This window comes from Oncorhynchus mykiss, chromosome Y (assembly GCF_013265735.2).
Source record: "Oncorhynchus mykiss isolate Arlee chromosome Y, USDA_OmykA_1.1, whole genome shotgun sequence".
NCBI lineage: Eukaryota > Metazoa > Chordata > Actinopteri > Salmoniformes > Salmonidae > Oncorhynchus > Oncorhynchus mykiss.
Window position 1 is genome coordinate 10,141,206 of NC_048593.1, and position 25,368 is coordinate 10,166,573.

At 43.7% G+C, this 25,368-nt stretch overlaps 1 protein-coding gene across 1 annotated transcript in view; it reads left to right on the top strand.

Annotated features, from left to right (window-relative positions):
* LOC110509604 (fibrinogen C domain containing 1) overlaps nucleotides 1-25,368 on the top strand; it is a 245,602-nt gene that overhangs the window by 77,039 nt on the left and 143,195 nt on the right. Inside the window, exons 3-4 of the mRNA XM_021590592.2 lie at nucleotides 12,421-12,900; nucleotides 22,484-22,643. Of these exons, the coding sequence (XP_021446267.1) occupies nucleotides 12,421-12,900; nucleotides 22,484-22,643 (640 nt within the window). The remainder of the gene's footprint in view (nucleotides 1-12,420; nucleotides 12,901-22,483; nucleotides 22,644-25,368) is intronic.

The following is a 25,368-nucleotide window of genomic DNA, read 5'->3' on the forward strand; positions in this document are numbered from 1 at the left end:
TAGAATGGCCAAGTCAAAGTCCAGACCTGAATCCAATCGAGAATCTGTGGAAAGAACTGAAAACTACTGTTCACAAATGCTCTCCATCCAACCTCACTGAGCTCGAGCTGTTTTGCAAGGAGGAATGGGAAAAAAATTCAGTCTCTCGATGTGCAAAACTGATAGAGACATACCCCAAGCGACTTACAGCAGTAATCGCAGCAAAAGGTGGCGCTACAAAGTATTAACTTAAGGGGGCTGAATAATTTTGCACGCCAAATTTCAGTTTTTGATTTGTTAAAAAAGTTTGAAATATCCAATAAATGTCGTTCCACTTCATGATTGTGTCCCACTTGTTGTTGATTCTTCACAAAAAAATACTGTTTTATATCTTTATGTTTGAAGCCTGAAATGTGGCAAAAGGTTGCAAAGTTCAAGGGGGCCGAATACTTCCGCAAGGCACTGTATAATTACATCAGGTCAAGGTAGGATAGTCAGACACACATGCAGAAACATCACTCACACTTATGTCCAATATTGGAGTTGTTGGTTCTGTGGGTCGGGCAGATGCGGCGCCAGTTTTCTCCTGCTCACGATGGCTGCAGAAGCTGGGGTCCTTGGGATATGTTGTCTCCTCTGGATTTGAGGTCTTACCAATGCTCTGCCCAGCTCCTCTAGAAAGAGCTGTCTCCTCTGGAGCTTCCCTCTGTTCCAATCTGGGTTCAACGCCATCCAGATGATCAACACGTTGTACGCTGAGATGTCCAAGAATATCACAAGTGACCAGCGTAGGGTTCTTCTTTTGCAGTTGTAGCCAGTCACCAGCTTGTCTAAATTGTCCACCTCTCTTTTTGTAGCATTGTAATCCATTATGATTTCTGTTTTTTGATGTTCCTGGCCACAGATTCTTCCATCCCTATGCAGCGTACTCATGAGTACCATATTTCTGCTTTTCTTTGGCACGTAGGACACTAGGGACGTGTCGGCCGTGAACACAAACAAAATTTATAGGCCTGTTCCGTGTATTCAACAACTGAGGTGGGAACTCTGGCTTGTTTTTCATACTGTTCCTACCATAGTCAGCTTCCTCTTGAGGAGCTCCTGTCCCAGCTTGTGCGAAGTAAAAAAGTTATCGCATGTGATATTGTGGCCACGGAGTTCAGGTGTCACATCTGGGACAACCTGCGTCCCTTGGTTCTTCTCAGGGGCTCCTCCATCTGGTTTCCCTGTATACACTTACAAGTTCCACACATATGATGAAGCAGCATCACAGGCAACCCAGATCTTGGTTCCATATTTTAGATGGTATGTACTGCCTGAAGGGGCAGCGTTCCCTTAAATGGCATAAGCTGCTCATCAACAGTAACGTTTGGCCCAGGGTTGTAAAACAAGTGAAGGCGGTCCACCCATTTGTCCCACACTGACCTGATTGCAGCTAGCTTGTCTCTCTGCTGCCTAGCTGGTCTGGTGTCTCAGTTCTGGAAGCAGATAATCCTGGAAATAATGTGGAAGTTTTCCAGAGACATTGTTGCAAAGACAAATTATCTGCCAGTTTCTGTCTCCCAAAGGGATTCGGTGGATTCCCCATTGGATCTGAAAACACCATCAAGGATAAGAACCCCAAAATATGCATGTAAATGACTTAGGCCGATCTCAATCTATCCGTCTCCAAAAACATACCTTCCCTCCAAATTAGTGCAGTCCAGAATGATTTTCTGGATGGTGTCTGGGATGATCAGTTCAAAAGAAGACTTTATGTCCTGCACATGAGTAACCGCCATCCGTGTCGGCCCTGGTTGCATCCTTATCACATTGGCAGCTATGCCGTGTGGCTCCTTCCTTGGGCAAGAAGACCATTTAATTTCACAAACTGACAGAGACATGATCCTCATATTCTGAAAATTCTTAATTTTCTAAAGTAGGAGACGCTCCTTCCACACTAACATCTCTCTCTGCAAAAGAAATGTGTAAGGCCCTCTGAGCAGAAATTATTTTTGCGATACTGATTGATTGTGGTAAGGAGACACACATGCAAGGCTATTTATTTGTTGTGTCCCTCCACCAATTTGCACCTGGCTGGGGTAGAGTGCTGTAAAACACTGGATTTTTTTAAACAATGTATCGAAATAATGTTTCCTAATAATGTATTGTAATAACATTGTGCAGGTCCTTGTGTAGTTTCACACACTACAAAGGGTAAAGAGTGCGAGAAAAGCGGCAGACAGGCAGGGAGACAGACAGGTTCTTGGTGTTGAAACATCATACCCAGGGAGGAGGAAGACAAAGTTGTCATTTTTACTTGTTTTCACCTTCACACACACACTTTTCCACACTTTTGCTACCCTTGGGTTCAGTGAACCCGAACACCACATATGTCATATAAATGTGTAGGGGGGTGCACAGTGTGCACTCAATAAAAATGGGTTATTTTACATGTTCATTACAGAAAATGAGCCAAGGCCAATTAGTCTGGAAGGTTGGAAAAATAGGTTGGAAAAAATAATTTATTGTATCATTTTTCTTTTAATAAACATTGAAAACGGGTCCCACAGACCCGAACACCACACAAGGGTTAAAAACACAACACCAAATCATCCTTCACAGCAACTAAACAAAACAACCTCTGAATTTCCCGTATCCTCATAAACAGCCCTATGTTATTAACCAGTTTGTAATAGGCAAACTCATCCCTCAGTATCGCTGCCAACATCCCCTCCAGCATGCCCACCACGTCCACAGATCCCTGTCCCTGAATACTCTTCTTTCGTGACTTCCAAATTGCTAATTTAGCTGCCCCTGACACAAAGTTAATTAAGAGAACTACACCCCTTCAACTAAACCTGTACTTTGGTCCAAAGTTGGGAAGAGAAAAGCTCTCCCAGAGCTGAGAACAAACTAGTGATAAGGTCAAACATCCTGACCAACCTGGAACACTGTAAAAAAAAGATGAGCCAGAGTTTGACTCAGCACAGAATAGACACCCCTCCCCAACAGTAGGATCCAGGTGTACCAGATGCATATTGGTGGCTATAGCTCCATGTATTATCCTCCATTGGAGGTCAGCTGTCCTCTTATCAATAGGCGGTTTATATAAAGACCACCAACAGCCTTTTGGGGAGGTGCCTGGACCAAACACACCTGCCCACCTCGTCGATTTTACCCCTTCCAGGGAAGAAGCACGGGACACTTTTACACATATTGTGTACATTGTCTTCTTTCCCACCGGCTTTATCTCCCCCAGCTCCGGGGTATCAAAGGAAAGCAGCATCCCCATGTCCTCATCTAATGCCCCCTCAAAAGCACTAACATTCAGCGCAGGGAACACACAATCCAGACCCTCCGTCCACCAATCAGAGATGGAAGTATCAGTCGCATACTGCCGAGTAAGTACTGGCAAGGAATTGCAGACCTCAGCTATGGCCTTCTTCAGTAGGAGAGGTCCAGATCCCCGCTCTTTCTCCCAGCTCCTCCAACGATCTGCTCCTGCTGCGCATCAGATGACCCAGCTTGGTACACCCCACACCTAACAGACATGAACGTAGGCTGGCTGAACCCATAGCACGGGACTGGATGACAGTGTTATAAAACAGAGGCTCTTCAAAAAGCCACATCCCAGCGTGCCGGCCTTATAGGACATGTTGAAAACTCTCCAAGCCTACATAACAGACTCATAGAATGTAGTCAGGCCAGACAAATCCCCCCTCTAGCTTTAAGAGGAAAATGGGCTTGTCTAAACCCAAACAGCCCGCTCTCCTCATCAATGTGTAGGCTGTATCAACCCAACTGGAACCGTCACAGTACAACTGTCTCTGGGCTGCTTGAAGCCAGAAAGCCATGATCCTAGAAGAAATGCCCACCAGGCCTTACCCACCCTTGTGCAGTGGCAGGTATAGGGCTGCAGCTTTAATACAATGTTGTCCAGACCAGAAGAAATTGGCAAGGGTCCTCTGAAGCTCTTGTATCAAGCCCCCTGGTCTCTGTATGTGCCACAGGATAGAGGTGGCTAGGTTATTGGCTACCAGCACCCTTCCCCTATAAGACAGATGGGATAGTACCCATTTTCACTTAGACAATCTAGCACACAACTTCTGCACTACACCCTCACAGTTATTTTCTTGAAAGACATCTGAGCCTAGAAAATCTCCCAAAGTCTTCATCCCATCTCTGCCCCACTGAAGCCCCTCTGGCAACCGTGGAGCGGACCCTATCTGAAGCTGACCTGTCCACAGCGAATCATTCTTTTCCCAATTGACACTGAGGAGGCCCCATCATACAATTTAGAGCATTTGAGAGAACCTTAACATCCTCACCCCCTGTAATAAAAACTGTCACGTCATCCACATACGCAGACAGTGTTATCGTGGAACCCTTCATAAACCCATCGCACAGAGAAACCAGTAAGCCTTGCTCTTAAAAAAAAAAACACTGGTTCAATTGCCAGACAATATAACTGTCCTGAAACTGGGCATCCCTGCCTAATACTGCAATGGACGGGGATGGGGCAGCTCAACCCCCGCCCCCCACCACCTTCACCATACATGAGGCCCCAGCATTCAGTAAGCTCATCCAAGAAAAAAACTGTGGTTCACACAGTCAAAAGCCTTCTGATTCAAAGAAAGCAAACCCACATTCACATCAGACACTTTAAAAGTATCTAAAACATTACTTATTGGAAACAAGTTATCAAAAATAGAGCAGTCAGGTACACAATAAGACCTGTTTGAGAGACACTTAGATATAATTTCATATTCTGCACACAACAATGCAACAGGTCGCCAGTTTAAAAAAAAGCCAAATAACCCTTTTTTGGCAATAATGAAAGCACAGCACGTTGACAGCATACAGGAAGAGAATCCTCATGAAAAGATTCACACACCACTTCATAAACCCCCCCCCCAATAGACCCCCAAAAGTTCTTATAGAAGTCAGATTGTAAACCATCAATGCCAGAAGCTTGGCCTGATGAGAGCTGCATAAACGATGTGGACAGCTCCTGCAGAGTAATGTCAGAGTCCAAAGCAGCTCTCTGCTCAGGGCTCGATTGAGGAAGTCCATGTAACAACTGTTCAGCACACAGAGGATCACAACCCTTCACCTTGTAGAGGGCAGTGTAGAAATCCACGGCATGTTGGCGCATCTCACCGTCATCCGTGGTCACTTTCCCATCAGGGAGACGAAGGCAGACCATCTGTTTGCGGTGCGATGTCGACTGCCCTAGGTTTTTTTTTAAGTGCTAGGAGCATCCATAACCTTAAAGGTAGCAAAACAATACCTAATCAAGGCAACCTTCACTCTTTCATGTAAAAAACCTCAGTTCATGTCTCTTGTCCTGTATGTTCATAACTAGTCCGGGGTCATTCTAAGTGAGCAATTTCAATTGAATAGATTTGATGTCCTGTTCAAAGGCCCTGATAGTCTCTCTAACTTCAGTACTAGACAGGGCAGTATACTGTTGACAAAACACACATATTTTGGCCTTCCCAACCTCCCTCCATTGTCTCAAGGACTCAAAATTCCATTTAATAGCCTTCTATTTTTCCCAAAACAACAAAAACGTTCACAAAACATGACATCAAGTAATAACTTAAAATTAAAATACGAATGAGGTGATGACCTTCGTGGACAGGACAAGTGAATATCAACAGTAACACTATGGTGATCAGAAAAAGCCACAGGAGTAATGTCACACCTTCCAACCTTACTACAGTTTAGATACAGACAACCTGTTTAACTTTGCTGCACATTAATTTTTAGCCATTAGTACTGCCTTACTTTTGCATTTCTTACTCTCCACTCATCAGAAAGCTCAAACTCAGTTAATAAACCAGCTTGACAAGTAGCTGACCGCAGGTGAGGTTCTTCCGCAGTGCAATCAAACTGTAAAATCAACTGTACAGTTCCAGTCCCCCCTAAAATCATACACCCCTCTTGGTCACACTGTCTTAAGGTTTCCTTTATTTGATAAAATACAGTAATATTTAGCCTCAGTAGGAGCATAAACATTAAAAAATACCTAACATCTGCCTTGACCAATAAAACCTGACAATTGACAATCTCTGTTGTGGATACCACAGTCACCCCTAAACCTGAGGATAAAATTGCCACCCCAGCACTGAAATTAGTACCATGACTGAGTATACGTTGCCACTCCCACCACATAACTCAGTCAAGCTCATTAGCCTCATCACTATGTACAGTGGGGCAAAAAAGTATTTAGTCAGCCACCAATTGTGCAAGTTCTCCCACTTAAAAGATGAGGCCTGTAATTTTCATCTGTACACTTCAACTATGACAGACAAAATGAGAAAAAATAATCCAGAAAATCACATTTTTAATGAATTTATTTGCACATTATGGTGGAAAATAAGTATTTGGTCAATAACAAAAGTTTATCTCAATACTTTGTTATATACCCTTTGTTGGCAATGACAGAGGTCAAACGTTTTCTGTAAGTCTTCACAAGGTTTTCACACACTGTTGCTGGTATTTTGGCCCATTCCTCCATGCAGATCTCCTCTAGAGCAGTGATGTTTTGGGGCTAATGCTGGGCAACACGGAGCTTCAACTCCCTCCAAAGATATTCTATGGGGGTTGAGATCTGGAGACTGGCTAGGCCAGAGATCTGGAGACTGGCTAGGCCAGGCATCTTCAATGCCCTTGCTGATGGAAGGAGGTTTTCACTCAAATGCTCATGATACATGGCCCCATTCATTCTTTCCTTTACACGCATCAGTCGTCCTGGTCCCATTGCAGAAATACAGCCCCAAAGCATGATGTTTCCACCTCCATGCTTTACAGTAGGTATGGTGTTCTTTGGATGCAACTCAGCATTCTTTGCCCTCCAAACATGACGAGTTGAGTTTTTACCAAAAAGTTCTATTTTGGTTTCATCTGACCATATGACATTCTCCCAATCTTCTTCTGGATCATCCAAATGCTCTCTAGCAAACTTCAGACGGGCCTGGACATGTACTGGCTTAAGCAGGGGGACACGTCTGGCACTGCAGGATTTGAGTCCCTGGCGACGTAGTGTGTTACTCATGGTAGGGAGATTATCAGTGGTCTTGTATGTCTTCCATTTCCTAATAATTGCTCCCACAGTTGATTTATTCAAACCAAGCTGCTTACCTATTGCAGATTCAGTCTTCCCAGCCTGGTGCAGGTCTACAATTTTGTTTCTGGTGTCCTTTGACAGCTCTTTGGTCTTGGCCTTAGTGGAGTTGAGTGTGACTGTTTGAGGTTGTGGACAGGTGTCTTTTATACTGATAACAAGTTCAAACAGGTGCCATTAATACAGGTAATGAGTGGAGGACAGAGGAGCCTCTTAAAGAAGTTACAGGTCTGTGAGAGCCATAAATCTTGCTTGTTTGTAGGTGACCGAATACTTAGATTTTCCACCATAATTTGCAAATAAATTCATTACAAATCCTACAATGTGATTTCCTTGATTTTTTTTCCTCATTTTGTATGTCATAGTTGAAGTGTACCAATGATGAAAATTACAGGCCTCTCATCTTTTTAAGTGGGAGAACTTGCACAATTGGTGGCTGACTAAATACTTTTTTGCCCCACTCTCCTGTAGAAAAACCAAGTTAAGCCTTTTCTATTTTATTACTTCTTATACCCAAGCCCTATAATTCCTGTCCCTTCCCCCATTCATTTTGAGATAACCTACCCTTCGTACCTCCATATATAAAAGTGGAAGGAAAAACAGAAGAAACCACAGAGAAAACAGACAAAATGAAAAAAAAATGCTATGAGGCATGATAATCATAATTGATTTGATTTTCTCTTAACCTTGCCACGTTTACCACTACCAGAAACACTTCTTCACACTCAACTAGTCTAACCCCACCATCTTCTGTAACTCTCTCTAATATATAGATATCTCATCTATCTGTCCCCACCTACTTTCCTTCCTCACCCAGCAGCATCCTCTACTCCTGGACTCTGTTATTGTCAGGAATCAAACTATTTGTTTGTGTTATGTACCTCTTGGCTTTGTTCCTCTCCAATGAGTTTGGATGCAAATGCTTTCTCTGTGTACTCTGTGTGGATGTGTGTGTGCAGATGAAACACAAGTGAGGATTACTATATAGAAGTTTGCACATCCCTAAATCCAACACAGACTAAAAATGTTGAGTGAACAAACACACACACACACACCTAAATGACTAATGATGATAAATACAATCCACCTGTGTGTAATCAAGTCTCCGTATGAATGCACCTGCACTGTGATAGTCTCAGAGGTCCGTTAAAAGCGCAGAGAGCATCATGAAGAACAAGGAACACACCAGGCAGGTCCGAGATACTGTTGTGAAGAAGTTTAAAGCCGGATTTGGATACAAAAAGATTTCCCAAGCTTTAAACATCCCAAGGAGCACTGTGCAAGCGATAATATTGAAATGGAAGGAGTATCAGACCACTGCAAATCTACCAAGACCTGGCCGTCCCTCTAAACTTTCAGCTCATACAAGGAGAAGACTGATCAGAGATGCAGCCAAGAGACCCATGATCACTCTGGATGAACTGCAGAGATCTACAGCTGAGGTGGGAGACTCTGTCCATAGGACAACAATCAGTCGTATATTGCACAAATCTGGCCTTTATGGAAGAGTGGCAAGAAGAAAGCCATTTCTTAAAGATATCCATAAAAAGTGTTGTTTAAAGTTTGCCACAAGCCACCTGGGAGACACACCAAACATGTGGAAGAAGGTGCTCTGGTCAGATGAAACCAAAATTGAACTTTTTGGCAACAATGCAAAACGTTATGTTTGGCGTAAAAGCAACACCCTGAACACACCATCCCCACTGTCAAACATGGTGGTGGCAGCATCATGGTTTGGGCATGCTTTTCTTCAGCAGGGACAGGGAAGATGGTTAAAATTGATGGGAAGATGGATGGAGCCAAATACAGGACCATTCTGGAAGAAAACCTGATGGAGTCTGCAAAAGACCTGAGACTGGGACGGAGATTTGTCTTCCAACAAGACAATGATCCAAAACATAAAGCAAAATCTACAATGGAATGGTTCAAAAATAAACATATCCAGGTGTTAGAATGGCCAAGTCAAAGTCCAGACCTGAATCCAATCGAGAATCTGTGGAAAGAACTGAAAACTGCTGTTCACAAATGCTCTCCATCCAACCTCACTGAGCTCGAGCTGTTTTGCAAGAAGGAATGGGAAAACATTTCAGTCTCTCGATGTGCAAAACTGATTGAAACATACCCCAAGCGACTTACAGCTGTAATCTCAGCAAAAGGTGGCGCTACAAAGTATTAACTTAAGGGGGCTGAATAATTTTGCACGCCCAATTTTTCAGTTTTTGATTTGTTAAAAAAGTTTGAAATATCCAATAAATGTCGTCCCACTTCATGATTGTGTCCCACTTGTTGTTGATTCTTCACAAAAAAATACAGTTTTATATCTTTATGTTTGAAGCCTGAAATGTGGCAAAAGGTCGCAAAGTTCAAGGGGGCCGAATACTTTCGCAAGGCACTGTATATTTGTGGGGGAAGGGGGGCACCCCCTCTGATAGCTTGCTCATTATTATGATCATTAAAAGAAATGGGGTTTTGTGTCGTTGAAAGCTGCAAAAATGATTTCAATCTATTTATAGACGTTAATGAATCATCGATACTCGATCGGTAATGTGGGAGTTGGACATCAATGAATTTGCAAAAGCAAATGTAATTGATTAAGCAATGTTAATGATTAATCATACCTGTATAGGCTATCTGGGAATTAAACTTTAATTAACCTGAAGGCGTCGCTGTACCTAGGTTCAGATTGACAAGATTAAAATGCCTCATTGGTTGGACTAAATTCATTTGGTCCTTATCTGAGTGATCAATCTGGTTAAAAGGTTTGTTTGGCAATTTAACTTCCTTGTTAAATTGAATAAGACAATGATATCCAATCATTTAGGGTTGGTTCGATATTATTAAAGTGTAACCAGTTGTTACAAATGTGAGAAGACGTTGGCCCTCACAAGGGATTCCAGCAAAGGTGGGACTTCCCATCGCTCAAGGCGCGGGAATTCGCTTTAAACAAAAATGGCTGCTCTCCCTTTGTTAGGTTAACATGTAATGCAAAGCTAGCCATTCTTGTAGAATAATATTTAAGCACAAAACGGTCATTGGCGATTATTCACCACAAAGGGTAATTTAACCCTGAAAGCTGAACTCACTAAGGGTTCCAGCAAAGGCCGTCGCGCAAGGCAGGGATTTCCGCTGGAGATAAAGGAACATTCCTGTTTGGATTTGGAGAGGGATGTTCTCTCTCCTTAATTTACAAGAGAAGTGAGGTGTCAACGCCCCTACCAGCTCACCCCTCTGTGGGTGAGAGAGGTCTGGTTACTGTCTTCCATTGCCAAGCTGATCTGACCCATTCGGATCCTCACAGGACAGTCATAACATTCTTATTGGTGTCCTTTAGTAGTGGTTTCTTTGCAGCAATTAGACCATGAAGGCCTGATTCACGCAGTCTCCTCTGAACAGTTGATGTTGACATGTGTCTGAAGCGTTTACTTGGGCTGCAATCTGAGGTGCAGTTAACTCTAATGATCTTGTCCTCTTGCAGCAAAGGTAACTCTGGGTCTTCCTTTCCTGTGGCGGTCCTCATGAGAGTCAGTTTCATCATAGTGCATGATGGTTTTTGCAACTGCACTTGAAGAAACTTTCACATTTCTTAAGTGCTCCATATTGACTGACCTTCATGTCTTAAAGTAATGATGGGCTGTCATTTCTCTTTGCTTATGTGAGCTGTTCTTGCCATAATATGGACTTGGTCTTTACCAAATAGGGCTATCTTCTGTATACCACCCCTACTTTGTCGCTGAACTTTTAACAAGACACATGTGTTAAATGAAATGCAGAGATATAAATATAAATATATATAGATATAAAGATATAAAACTGTATTTTTTTGTGAAGAATCAACAACAAGTGGGACACAATCATGAAGTGGAACGACATTTATTGGATATTTCAAACTTTTTTAACAAATCAAAAACTGAAAAATTGGGCGTGCAAAATTATTCAGCCCCCTTAAGTTAATACTTTGTAGCGCCACCTTTTGCTGCGATTACAGCTGTAAGTCGCTTGGGGTATGTCTCTATCAGTTTTGCACATCGAGAGACTCCTTCTTGTCTTCGTGAGCAATGGAACGCAAGTGACTACCACGAGGAATAAACATGATCAGAAAATGGCTGACTGCCAGACACCTGACTGATTCTGCTATCATTCACTCCCACAACATCATAGAAGTCTCATTATAATTTATATTGATGGTTGACATCTATTGGAACCCCTAGGCAGTGCAACATCATTCATATCTCAAGGGGATTTCTTTGGGGACTCTGGTGAATACATTCGAGCTCAGATTTCTGACTTCCTGTTTTGATTTCAACTCATGATTTTGCCTGCCAATATGAGTTCTGTTATACTCACAGACATAATTCAAACAGTTTTAGAAACTTTATAGAGTGTTTTATATCCAATACTAATAATAACATGCATATATTAGAAACTGAGACTGAGGAGCAGGCCGTTTACTTTAGGCACCTTATTCATCCAAGCTACTCAATACTGCCCCCCTGCCATAAAAAGTTAATGTGAAGGTGGATATAGGGAGATATGAGTCATTAATTGTGAAATGGTAGAGTAGGACACACTGCTCTCTCCTCTATCTCCTCTATAAACAGATGATAATGGCAATGTATCCCTGAGTGACAATATGGCTCCCGATTGTGAAAGCTTTTTTTAGTTTTGGTTAATGACACCATGGCAGTGTCAGAATTTTCTCCCTTTCTCTATATTTCTTGCACATTCTTGCTTTCTCTCTCTTCTCCAACACTTTATCTCTCTATCTTCATCTGTATCTCCTACTCACTTATTTCTGTGTCTCACACTTTCCCTTTCACTGCCTCTCTCACACTTTCTCTCTCTCCGATGCTCTCTCTCCCCTTCTCTCTCCTCTCTCTGAAGTGGGAGTGAGAATTGAACCTGGCTCCCTGCTGTGTTTTATCCCCAGAGGTGTTTTAAACTGGGACTCTTTTCAACATTCTCTTCAATAAGCTACTTATCTCTTTTCTTCTCTTCAAAAACTACACATGTTGCAGAAAACATGTCTTATATCGAGCTTCTTCCAACTTTCAGACTTCCGATGTGTGCGTTTTGTTGCAGATTAGGTTTTGATACAGGAGTAGTTTATGGTGGTTAATGAGATATAGGAGAGAGAAATTGCTCCGAACAAAAACGATTTGATCAAGGACGAGTTGTGAAATGTGACACCTTTAAAATATTAAAAACCTGTAAACACTGCTAATATTCAATTAGAGGTCACCAAATGACGAAGCTACAGAAATATCCAGAAAGATTCTGAAAATAATCTTGCTCTAACATTCCACTTTTCTTTTTGTCCCTGCCTTCCATAGAGGATGAGCTGCAGCTACCTTCTGTGCACCATCCTCCTGTTCGTAGCCGTCCTACTCGCCGTCACGGTAACCGGCACCATCCTCTTCATGAACCACAACCAGGCCCCGCCCATGTCCGACGGCCCTCCCCACATCTCCACCAATCAGGACGAGGCCAACGCCCTGGTCACCGTGGAAAGGGGCGATGGCTCGCGCATCAACATATTTATTGACCCCAACTGTCCTGACTACAATGGGAACTTCCTGCGCCTGGAGGGGGTGCAGACATCGCTGCTCCACTCGCTGACTGACCACGACGCTGACCTGAAGTCCGTCAAAGGTCAGGACCGGGCACTGCTGGTCAATCTAGCTGAAGAGGTGGCCAAACTGTCGGCCCACGCTGGTCAGCTGAAAATGGACTACGAGTCTCTGAGGCGAGGCCAGGGGAGTTTGGGACAGGACCTGAACACACTGCAGACAGAGCAAGGACGTCTCATACAGGTGAGGTACTACACGCTACAGACATGTTGCCTAACATACTGAAACACACTCGACACTAGTCTGAGACAAGAGTCTCAGAGACGAGGACAGGGGAGTTTGGGTCAGGACCTGAACATTGAAGACAGAGCAACACTGTAAAATGAATATAGTTGATTCAACTAATTATCATTTAGTCACTGGTTCCACAGCCTTTTTTAATTTACAAAACTTTTCAGTCAAAGTATAACCTGAACTAAACATTTTTTTACTTGAGTAAATGTAGGTTAGGGACACCCACATGTTCAATTACTGCTTTTAACATACAATATGTTGTGTATGTTCATTTATACAGTAAATGTCCCTACCTGGGATTTGAATTCATAACCTTGTGGTTTATTACATTCCTATCTTTATTCCGCTCCACCGTGTCTGTGTCGATGACAGATTCCACCTGTATTCCTTTACTTCAAAGTAAATCAAAGCTCTGCTAAAAGCAGACTAAAAGTACACTCAAACAGTACTGTAGTCAACGGACACTAATAAACAGCCCAAAACACACTCTGTGACACACTTGACTTGGCACACGTATGCGCACCCTGACAAAACTACTCTGGGGCAGGACCTGAACACAGAAGGGCGGACTCATACAGTTAAGATACGACACAATACAGTGCAGACAGGGTTTACAGTACTGGATATTTGTCTCTGTCTGAGGCTGCTCGACTGACAGGCTGTATGAAAGGGCTCAGGAAGTGGGTTAGACAGAGTGAGTGTTGACTGACAGTCTCTCCCCTCTACCTAACACATGTTTGGTCATTTGGGATGTGACCTGAGAGTGTGAGAAAATGTGTACTTGTCGAGCTGAAGAAACCTATTACCAAGCACTGGGAAAAGATAACTGACAAATGTTCCATATTTTCCATGGATTTGTTCAACTGAGCCTTCATTAAACTACACACAGAATCTACATGTTTTCACAACGCTTTCCCTCCTGCTCTTCTCCCGTTCTCTCGCTTCTCCCCTTCTCGTCTTATTCTCTCACAAAGCCATGATGACGCAAACTGAGTTCTACGTTCGCTACATACTTCAGTCTGAGACTGCCATGGCTGAAGTCGTTTGTGGCTGAAGTCAAAATGAGGGTTGTTGTGCAAAACAAAGTCATCAACGGTTAGATCATCTTTAACCAATCAGAGTATCAAAGCCTACGGCACATTTTAAAAACGCTGCTTTACCTCCGGGGCAAGGAGTTTGGGTAGCCAGGCAAACGATTCCATTGCAACGCTCCCTTTCATTCTGTTCGCTACTCCTTTTCTGCTCATTCTCTCGTTAACACACAAAACAAGAGAGAATGAAAAAGAAAGTGAGGAAGAGAGGGGGAACAGAGAGGATTGTTCCTCCTGAGCAGCCGCTGCAGGAGCCAGTATACTGTGCTATTTAGGAAGTGAAACCAAGACATGTATTAGTGAGAAGCTTCCCGGACCTTTTGGCGTTCTGTTCCTCTGGCTGTTCAAAAAGAGCTGGAAAAGGGCCTTCTCTTTATCAAATACCACGTTCAAACCAGAACAGGAACACCGAACACAGGCAGTGGATGGAGAGGGGGCGGGGGTTGGTGGGGATGGGGGGGGCGGGGGTTGATCAAAGCTGTGGTTAAAAAAAAGACACGCAGGAGAGGGCTTTGCGTTGTGGAAGTATCGCTCCCAGTAAGCCATTTTATTTTAGGAGGAAGAGGGGCTTTGAGGGGAGGTAGCTTAGCAGTTAAGAGCATTGGGAAAATAATTGAAATATTGCTGGGGTGAATCTCTGAGTCAACTCGGGGAAAAATCTGTCGATGTGCCATTGAGCAAGGGACTTAACCCTAATTGTGCATGTATGTCGCTCTGAGTAAGAGCGTCTGTTCTAATAGAGCGTCTGGTCCTGGTCAGTCCCTGGATGGGAGACCAGATGCTGCTGGAAGTGGCGTTGGAGGGCCAGTAGGAGGCACTCTTTCCTCTGGTCTAAAGAATATCCCAATGCCCCAGGGCAGTGATTGGGGACACTGCTCTGTGTAGGGTGCCGTCTTTCGGATGGGACGTTAAACGGGGGTCCTGCCTCTCTGAGGTCATTAAAGATCCCATGGCACTTATCGTAAGAGTAGGGGTGTTAACCCCGGTGTCCTGGCTAAATTCCCAATCTTGCCCTCAAACCATCACGGTCACCTAATAATCCGCAGTTTACAATTGGCTCATTCATCCCCTCCTCTCTCCTGTAACTATTCCCCAGGTCGTTGCTGTAAATGAGAACGTGTTCTCAGTCAACTTACCTGAAAAAACGGATAAATAAAAATGTCAATAAATAATAAAATGTGAACGTATTATATCTGTAAGCTAACAGAGCTGGGAGACTCCATCTTGTCATTTCCAGGGCCATCTTCTCATTTACACTAGCTAACCAAGGAATGGAAAAGACCTACAGGAAGCGAAATGCAAATTCTTCCAGTGCTGCAAGACAATATGTTTCTATTAAAGTCCCCTATTTACAGTGCCTTCGGAAAGTATTTATACCCCTTGACTCAGTGATTCCCAAACTCTGTCCTCGGGACCCCAAGGGGTGCAAGTTTTGGCTTTTACCCTTAACACTAAACAGCTTATTCAAATGATCAAAGCTTGATGATTTGTTGATCATTTGAATCAGCGGTGTAGTTCTAAAGTAAAAACCAAAATGCGCACCCCTTGGGGTCCTGAGGGCCGAGTTTCGGAAACCCTGACTTGACGTATTTCACATGTTCTTGTGTTGCAGCTTGAATTCAAAAGGGATTACATTTATATTTTTGTCTCACGCATCTACACCGTAATGTGGAAACCTAGTTTTTTAAATTTTACCAAATTTATTGAAAGGAAACCAATAAATATCTCACTTACATAAGTATTCCCACCCCGAGTCAACACTTTGTAGATGCACCTTTGGCGGCGATTACAGCGTTGTCTCGGGTTTTTGGATGTTTTTAGTCCGAGCCCTGATCATGAGGAGGCCCGAGAGATGGTCGCCTCGCTTCAGGTCCTTAGGAAACTATTCAATAATGTGTTTTTTATGTGTTATTTCTTACATTGTTAGCCAAGAAAATCTCAAGTGTTATTACATACAGCCGGGAAGAACTATTGGATATAAAAGCAACGGCAACATACCAACATTACGAGCAGGAAAATTACTTTCCCAATGCGGATCCTTTGTTCGGACCTCCACGCTGGACATGGGATCTTATCCCAGAGCCGACCCAAAACACTCTGGCCGCCGCAGGAGAGGCAGACGGAGTGGCGTACTGGTCAGACTTAGAAGGCAAGCACACCATTCAGCATACCATTCAGCATATTACGCTCTAGACAAAAAGAAAACTGACCCCCGTCGCAGACATCGAGTTCTTGCTCCTAGACAAATAAAACAACTTCTTTGCTTGCTTTGAGGACAATACAGTGCCACTGGCATGGCCCTCTACCAAAGCCTGTGGGCTCTCCTTCTCCGTTGCTAACGTGAGTAAAACATTTAAACGTGTTAACACTCGCAAGGCTGCGCGTCCTCAGAGCATGCGCAGACTAGCTGGCTGGTGTGTTTACGGACATATTCAATCAATCCCTATCCAGTCTGTTGTGCCTACATGCTTCAAGATGGCCACCATTGTTCCTGTTCCCAAGAAAGCTAAGGTAACTGAACTAAATGACTATCGCCCCATAGCACTCACTTCGGTCATCATGAAGTGCTTTGAGAGACTTGTCAAGGATGATATCACCTCCTGATACCCTAGACCCTCTCCAATTTACTTACCACCCCAATAGGTCCACAGACGACACATTCGCCATCACACTGCACACTGTCCTATCCCATCTGGACAAGAGGGATACCTATAAGAATGCTGTTCATAGATTACCGCTCAGAATTTAACACCATAGTACCCTCCGAACTTGTCATTAAGCTTGAGTCCCTGGGTCTCGACCCCGCCCTGTGCAGCTGGGTCCATGGACTTTCTGACCGGCAGCCCCCAGGTGGTGAGGGTAGGAAACAACATCTCCACCCTGCTGATCCTCAACACTGGGGCCCCACAAGGTTGCGTTCTCAGCCCTCTCCTGTACTCCCTGTTCACCCATGACTGCGTGGCCATGCAGGCCTCCATCTCAATCATCAAGTTTGCAGATGACACCAGAGTGGTAGGCTTGATTACGAACAACGATGAGATGGCCTACAGGGAGGAGGTGAGGGCCCTTGGAGTGTGGTGTCAGGAAAATAACCTCTCACTCAACGTCAACAAAATGAAGGAGATGATCGTGGACTTCAGAAAACAGCAGAGGGAGCATTTCCCCCATCCACATCAACGGGACAGTAGTGGAGAAGTTGTAAAGTTTTAAGTTCCTCGGCGTACACATGATGGACAAACTGAAATTGTCTCCATCCACTGCCTGTTCACCCCCGCTATCATCCAGAAGGCGAGGTCAGTACAAAGCTGGGACTGAGAGACTGAAAAGCAGCTTCTATCTCAAGGCCATCAGACTGTTAAACAGCCATCACTAACATAGAGTGGCTGCAAACAGACTCAAATCACTGGCCACCTTAATCATTTGAATAAATGGATTTGATAAAGCTATCACCAGTAACACTTTAAATAAAGCCACTTTATTAATAATGTCTACATATCCCACATTACTCATCTCCTATGCATATACTGTATTCAATACTATCTACTGCATCTTGCCTATGCCGCATGGCCATCGCTCATTCATATATTTATATCCATCCCTTTACATTTGTGTGTAAGGTAGTCGTTGTGAAAGTTTTAGTTTACTTGTTAGATATTACTGCACTGTTGGAACTAGAAGCACAAGCATTTCACATTAACATCTGCTAACCGTGTGTATGTGACCAGTACAATTTGATTTGATTGTGTCTGTCTGTACAGCTTTGAACATCTGGATTTGAGGATTTTCTCCCATTCTTCCTTACACATTTTCTCAAGCTTTGTTAAGTTAGATGGGGAGTAGGAGTGAACAGCAATCTTCAAGTCTTTCCACAGATTGTCAATGAGATTCAAGTCTGGGCTTTGGCTGGGCCAATCAAGGACTTTCACATTATTGTTCTGAAGCCATTACAGAGTTGCTTTGGCTGTATGCTTGGGGTCATTGTCCTGTTGGAACGAAAATATTCACCCCAGTCTAAGGTCGTTTGCACTCTGAAGCAGGTTCTCATCAAGGATATTCCTGTATTTGGCTCCATACATCGTTTCCTCTATCTTTACACTTCTCCCAGTCCCTGCCACTGAAAAGCATCCCCATAGCATGATGCTGCCACCACCTCATCAGACCACATAATCTTTTGCCTTATGATCTCAGAGTCTTTCACGTGCCTTTTTTGCAAAACTCCAGGAATGCTGTCATGTGCTTCCATCTGGCCACTCTCACATGAAGCCCAGATTTCAAAATTGCTGTAGAGACTGTTGCCCTTCTGGCAGGTTCGCCCATCTCAGCCAAGGAACTCTGTAGTTCTGTCAGTGTAGTCATTGGGTTGATGGTCACCTCCCTTACCAATGTCCTTCTTGCCCGGCTGCTCAGTTTGGTCGGGCGGACAGATCTAGACAGTCTGGGTTTTTCCATATCTTTTGAATTTCCCAATGATGGAAACCAGTGTGCTCTTGGACTTCATGGTGTAGTTTCTGCTCTGACATATATTGTCAAGTGTGGGACCTTTATAGACAGGTGTGTTTCTTTCTAAATCATGTCCAAACAATTGAACTGGCCACAGGTGGACTCCAATCAAGTTGTAACGACGTCTCAAGGATGATGTATGTACCTGAACTCAATTTGGAGTGTCATAGCAAAGGGGTATGTAATCAAGATATGTCTGTATTTCATTTTAAATACATTTGCTAAAAATGTGAAAAACATGTTTTCACTTTGTCATTATGGTGTATTGTGTGTAGATGGGTGAAAGAAAAAATATATATACTGAATCGATTCTGAATTCAGGCTGTAACAAAATGTTTCATAAGTCAAGTGGTATGAATACTTTCTGAAAGCACTATAGGTGACTTTGAGAGGTTCTGGACCGGTTGCATCCATTCTTTTTTGTGTACAGAGCACTCTGTGAACAGTGCAACATCAATTGCTGTGCACTCCTTGAAAGGTCTAGTTGTCCTGCTTCACATACCTCTCTCTGCTCTGAGCTGAGATACAGTATGTGGAATCAGACACCTAATTTGAATATTTTTGGGCTGATCCTGTACAAAGGATTGATTTCCGCTGGCTGTGAACCTTGCAGCTCTGCTTGCTGTATATGAAACGGGAGAACCCAGCGATTGCAGCAAAAAGCAGTCTTATCTCACTGAGATGTTCTCAGATGGATTTAGAGCTCTCAATATCAAAGAATAAAAAATAATTTAATAGAATTGAAACAAGACTTTTTCTTGGTCATTTTGTGCTTATTGCTGGAGTTGTAACGAGTCAGAAGGCATTTGAATGGCGTCTCTGCGTCGCTCAGAGGACGCTGGGCAGAACATTCTCTGTCATCAGTTAAATGAAATGGTGCCAATTTTGTACTGTCAGTAAGTATGATTGCTGCTATATTTAGAAAGCATTTCAATAATTCCAATCCCTATTCCCCCACTTTTGTTGAATAGGAAAAAATAATATATGATTTGTCATGTTTTCATATTTCTATTATATTTTAGCACAAATTACTTGCTGTTTGTGGTCCCAATGCAAACATATTTCTGCAGATTCTCACAGTATAACGTGTGTTGAAGATCGACAAATGCTGTTTCTGTCTGGCTACAGACCTAGTCTACAGAATACACCGGGTTTCCCATTTCCTTGTCTAAATACTAAAAACATGAAGGCCAAATGGAATCTGCAGTGGACAAAATCCTCTTCTTAAGTCCCTCTAAGTCATTTTAAATGGTGTTTGTTTAAAAAAATTATATCCCTGCAGTTTGAGCTTGGTACAAGTCATATCAGCTCCAGTCAAACAGCCCCAGCTTTAGCCATCCAGAACTCAGGGGGGGAGTGGGATAGAGAAAGAAAGAGTGAGAGAGCGTTGATTGAGAGAGAAACCATAGACAGCGTAGAGGGATAGAAAGAGAGAGATAGAGAGGGAAAAAGAGAGAAAGCATATAGAGAAAGAGCTAGACTGAAAAGAGCGAGACCAAGATGGTAGCAACGAGCGTCTAGCGGGGGCTAAGTGAAGGTGGCGGCGACAGAGACGTCCCGGTAGCAGAGCAGAGCCACAACCCTGTGTGATTGATTTCCTCCCTCAGATGAGGCGAACGCAGGCCACTCGCTGCTCTGTACTTTATGTGCGTGCAGACGCTGTTCCCCCACCTGACACTTCAGTATGACTGTCTGATCTATGACTATCTGATCCCTGGCCCGTGTCCAGGGACAAGATTTATGGTGCCACGGTTAGTAATGGCCCTGACTGCATGCAACACGGGGAGCCCCAGGAGAATGGTTCCAACCCACGACACAGTATGGAACTGTCCCAGAATGACCCAGAGGTGTGGGAAGGAGGAAGGATCTGATTGGACAGGTATATAGACCATCTCAAAGTCAGGGTGTGTGTGTGTCACTTTGATGGACATACTCATTTCTTTGGATGTAGATATAGTTATTCCTCAAGAAATCACTAATGTCATGCCCTCGAGCTAGTATTACCTTTCAAACACACTAACATCTGATCTCATAACATCCTTGCATAAGACAAACAGTAACTCTTTTTGCACACACACACAGACAGACGCACGCACACGCATGACGCATACACACATCGGGCACTCCTGAAATCGCATTACACGGCCACAGGGTCTCTACACACCCACTAAGGATATGACCCATTTTACGCTGAGGAGAGAGGGAGCACAGGGAATTTGTATACCTGGTGTGCTTCTGTATACCTGGTGTGTGTGTGTGTGTGTGTGTGTGCGTGCGTGCGGGCGTGCGTGCGTGCGTGCATGCGTCTAGGAGTGCATCTTTGCGAGTGAATGATAGGATGAGTCACCAAATTCCCCTGATTTCATTGAGTTCCTTGTGTGAGAGAGATGGAGGGGGAGATATAGGGGATCTAGTGGAGGAGAGAGGGGGGGTAAAGAGAGAGCTGTCAGCAGCTTATCACTAAACCCAGACTAACACACAATTAGCATCACAATACAATTAGTTCTCATTACAGCCTTCTAAAGCAGCTCCACAATGGCCTGGGGTGACTCCCCTTACTACACTAGATGTATCAAGTGTTTAAGTAAGTGAGTGTGTGTGTGTGTGTGTGTGTGTGTGTGTGTGTGTGTGTGTGTGTGTGTGTGTGTGTGTGTGTGTGTGTGTGTGTGTGTGTGTGTGTGTGTGTGTGTGTGTGTGTGTGTGCGTGTGTGTGTGTTGTGGTTATTGAGGCCAGTGGAGGGCCTGTGGGTTTCTCTACTGTAATGCTGTTAACACACCAGACAATAGCTGACTCCATGGACACTGCCTCAGACTCACAGGAGTCTAAGCCACTTATCTGTGGCTTTTTGCAGGGGCAGGGGAGTGTTTATGTGTTCGTGTGTGTGTGTGTGTGTGTGTGTGTGTGTGTGTGTGTGTGTGTGTGTGTGTGCGCGTGCGCGCGTGTGTGTCCAACACCAGGCTGGGTAGCCGCTGGACAAGTAGGTGTACAGCGGTAGAGAGCAGAAAGTAAAGAGCTAAAGAGCTAGAAGGTAGAAACATAAACAGTTAGAGAGGTTTGTTGCTCTATTCTCTACTGGCAACCCCATTTATCAATCCAGTGGGCTCTGGCTCTTTTCTCTAAACCAATTAGGGGGCAACATGCTGGGGATATTGGCTTAGATCAGAGGTACAAAGCTTTGGTCCATTGTGTAGGCAATATACAACCAATCAGTAAATCAAGTGATGGGCAGGGAGAAATAAAAACAGCAGGACTTGAGGGCCTGTTATGTTTAAATACAGTCTTTTTGTGGCCTATGGAGCCTGATTCACAATATATGGCAAATTTGGCCTGGACACACCGAGCCAAGTTGGGTTGTACTGGGCTTTTTTGTTGTTGTTGTTATTAAACTAGGCAAGTCAGTTAAGAACAAATTCTTATTTGCAATAACGGCGTACCGGGGAACAGTTGGTTAACTGCCTTGTTCAGGGGCAGAACGACAGATATTGACCATGTCAGCTTAGGGATTCGATCCAGCAACCGTTCGGTTACTGGCTCAACACTCTAACCACTAGGCTTGCCTGGTTACACATCCACCACATTGTCTGGAACAGTGCTGGAAAGAACAAAGTGAAAAGGAAACATGCGGGCCTGCACAGTACGGATCAGGTCGGCCCTACGGTGTGAATCAGGCATTGGAGTTCTGCTCAGGGTGGAGTAATATTTCTGGACTACAGTGGTGGATATTTCTACACATGCATACATAGTTAGTCATTAAAAATGGTCAACTAATAGTTCATATCTTCAGAACATAGACTACATGTTAGAATAGGTACAAATCCTACCTCTCCTTCCTGTATGTCTCATTCTATCTCTCTCTACCCCTCATTCAGGACTGTACCTATCCCAACACAAATGATAATACAAATGATGGTTATCTAATGGTTAATACTGTGTATTGCAGCTGCTGTCCGACTGCCAGATCAACATGGTGAAGGTGGTGAACTCTGTGAGCGATGCTCTCAACTCCATGCAGAAAGAGACGGGTGGACTGAAGGCTCGTGTCAAGGCTGACCTACAGCGGGCACCGGTCAGAGGCGCTCGCCTCAAAGGCTGTGCCAACGGTAAATCTCAAAACTGTCTGTCTGTCTGTGTGTGTGTGTGTGTGTGTGTGTGTGTGTGTGTGTGTGTGTGTGTGTGTGTGTGTGTGTGTGTGTGTGTGTGTGTGTGTGTGTGTGTGTGTGTGTGTGTGTCAGTGGAGGCTTCTGAGGTGAGGACAGCTCATAATAATGGCTGGAACGGTGTGAATGGAATGGCATCAAACCATGTGTTTGATGTATTTGAAACCATTCCACTGATTCCGCTTCAGCCATTGACACGAGCCCGTCCTCCTTTATTAAGGTGCCACCAACCTCCTATGGTGTCTGTCTGTCTGTCTGTCTGTCTGTCTGTCTGTCTGTCTGTCTGTCTGTCTGTCTGTCTGTGGCTGGCTGTCCTGCATGCATGCATGCATATATATCTATGTTTCTGTGTCTCTGTCTTCATATGTGTCTGTCTGTCCTGTATATGAACAATATATCTCTCTAGCTGTGTATTATTCAATAGTCTGCCAATCGTGAAGATGAATATTACCTTAAGGCCTTTGGTGCTCGTGTTGAATGTAGGAGTGTTGAATATACAGCATGTACATGAATGAGTAGTGACTGGTGTGTTTATTGAGTTGTGTTGCTCGGAGTGAGAGCCTGAGAAAGCCTGAGGCGTGGTCGCTGAAGAAAGCTTGAGTCAAACCTAAAAGACCTGAGGAGAGTCTCCCTCTAGCCACCAACCATGGAATACACTGCGGCTGACACTTACATACCACATACACTAACACTAACACACTCGAGAGCATGCGCGAGCGCCACAGGCCCCAGGTTCCCATTAATATTTCACACACATAGGGACTGCATGAAAATCCTTGATGTAATTTCACACTCCCGGATTCCTGCATATGTGGAACTTTACAATATCCATTTCAATGACTGCCCTGCTAGCTACCACCCTGTCCAACACGCTATACACTGTAAAAAAATATATTATTTGGATCAACCTAATAAAAACTGGATCAACTGGTTACAAGTAAATGGGTTAGGTTTTCTCAATTGAAAAAACAACATTTGTTGAAACCAAATACACGATTCAATGCCAACTGTTCAATACCGCTATTTCAATTTGCAACCTATTTCTTTCAACATTCATCTTACTTTCCCTTTTTGTTAATCCTACCAAATAATAAGTCGATTTTTTGGTTTTCAAGCAATTAAACCAATGTCCTCTTAAACAAGCTATGAAGTATGTTCCCATAAGATAAATGAATCACTCCAAACACATTTACGTAAGACTTTCACATCGACTTGCTACAACATTGTTACCAAATAATGAAGGCCTCATCCACACAAGCACTTCCAGCATTGCTCCCACCACAATCACTTACAATTTAGTGTGGAACATGCACATAACCTATTTCAAAAATAAAATGGAATAGGTTTCCTGGAATGACATTCACTCTCATGGGTAGTTAAGAAAAACAACCCTGAAAAGCCACGCCCCCAATAGGCCATGCCTCCAGCTCTGCCGCCGCTACGTTGCACCCACCACTGTTCAATGCGAATGTGCACGTGTTGAAAGCAATTGCGAAGCGTTCATTCAATAAAAACAATCACATTGATCTGTCAAATTCGTTATTTGATTTCAGACAAATTGAATAGAACCGACGCGTAATTCTGGATAATTCCAATCACAAGAAGCACTTCGCAGCTGTGCCGTCCTTCTTTATACAGTGTACATGGGTGGAGGAGCACAGCCTACTCGTAGCACAGAGCATCACCCTGGCTGCATGTCTATGAAACTGCAAATTATACAGTACACTAGCATTGTGTTATTTGTTTTTTACATGCCTAAAATAAATATAAGTTGTCTGTAAGAAAAGCAACTTTGCTCGTGAATCTGAATTTGATGGTAATTTGCTAAATGGCATATATTACATTATTATTAAATTGTGCAACAAGTTCACCAGGCTCATAGGAGGGGGCGGAGGGGGGTGAGGGATGAGAGATGGCTAAGGGAAGTCTCTAAAGTGTCTTCTCTCCAAAATTATAGCGTTTGGCCCCTGTGGGAACTCTCTCTCTGTGCTTTAAATTCTGGGGTTTGACCTACTGAAAGCTGGCATGCATAATCTATGAGAACTAATCATCACAGAATTCCCCCAACATAGTGACGAACCCACACACACCCAATCCTGCTGATCCCTGTGTCGCACAAATACTACCTGTATCCCCAACCCCCCCTCTCTCACCACCTAAGTCCCCATTTTCCCCCTCTCCCTATCTGTCAAAGGAGGGCTAGATATAGTAAGATGGCGCCGGAGAAGAAGGCAGACGGTTTACCCAGCCGATAGTGTTATTTTGTTCTTTTATTTGTTTATGAATTATTTTTTAAACTTATTTTGTACATAATGTTGCCATTACCGTCTCTTATGACCGAAAATAACTTCTAGACATCAGGACTGCGATTACTCACCATGGACTAGCAGAATCCTTTTTTCCTTTCACGACTCTGACGAGCCCGACGCAAAGGATATACTGCTTCCTCGGGAACAGGCCCTGGTCCACGTGAACCGCGTGAGGAGACGGAGAAAGAGGGGCCTAAGAGGCGGGCTGCCTTCTGAGAGTTTGTAGGTGATAGAATAAACCCCCACTTCCCTCCATACTGCTAGTAAATGTGCAATCCTTGGAGAATAAAATTGACGAGTTACACGGAAGATTAAACTAACAACGGGACATGAAAAACTGTAACATCTTATGCTTCGCG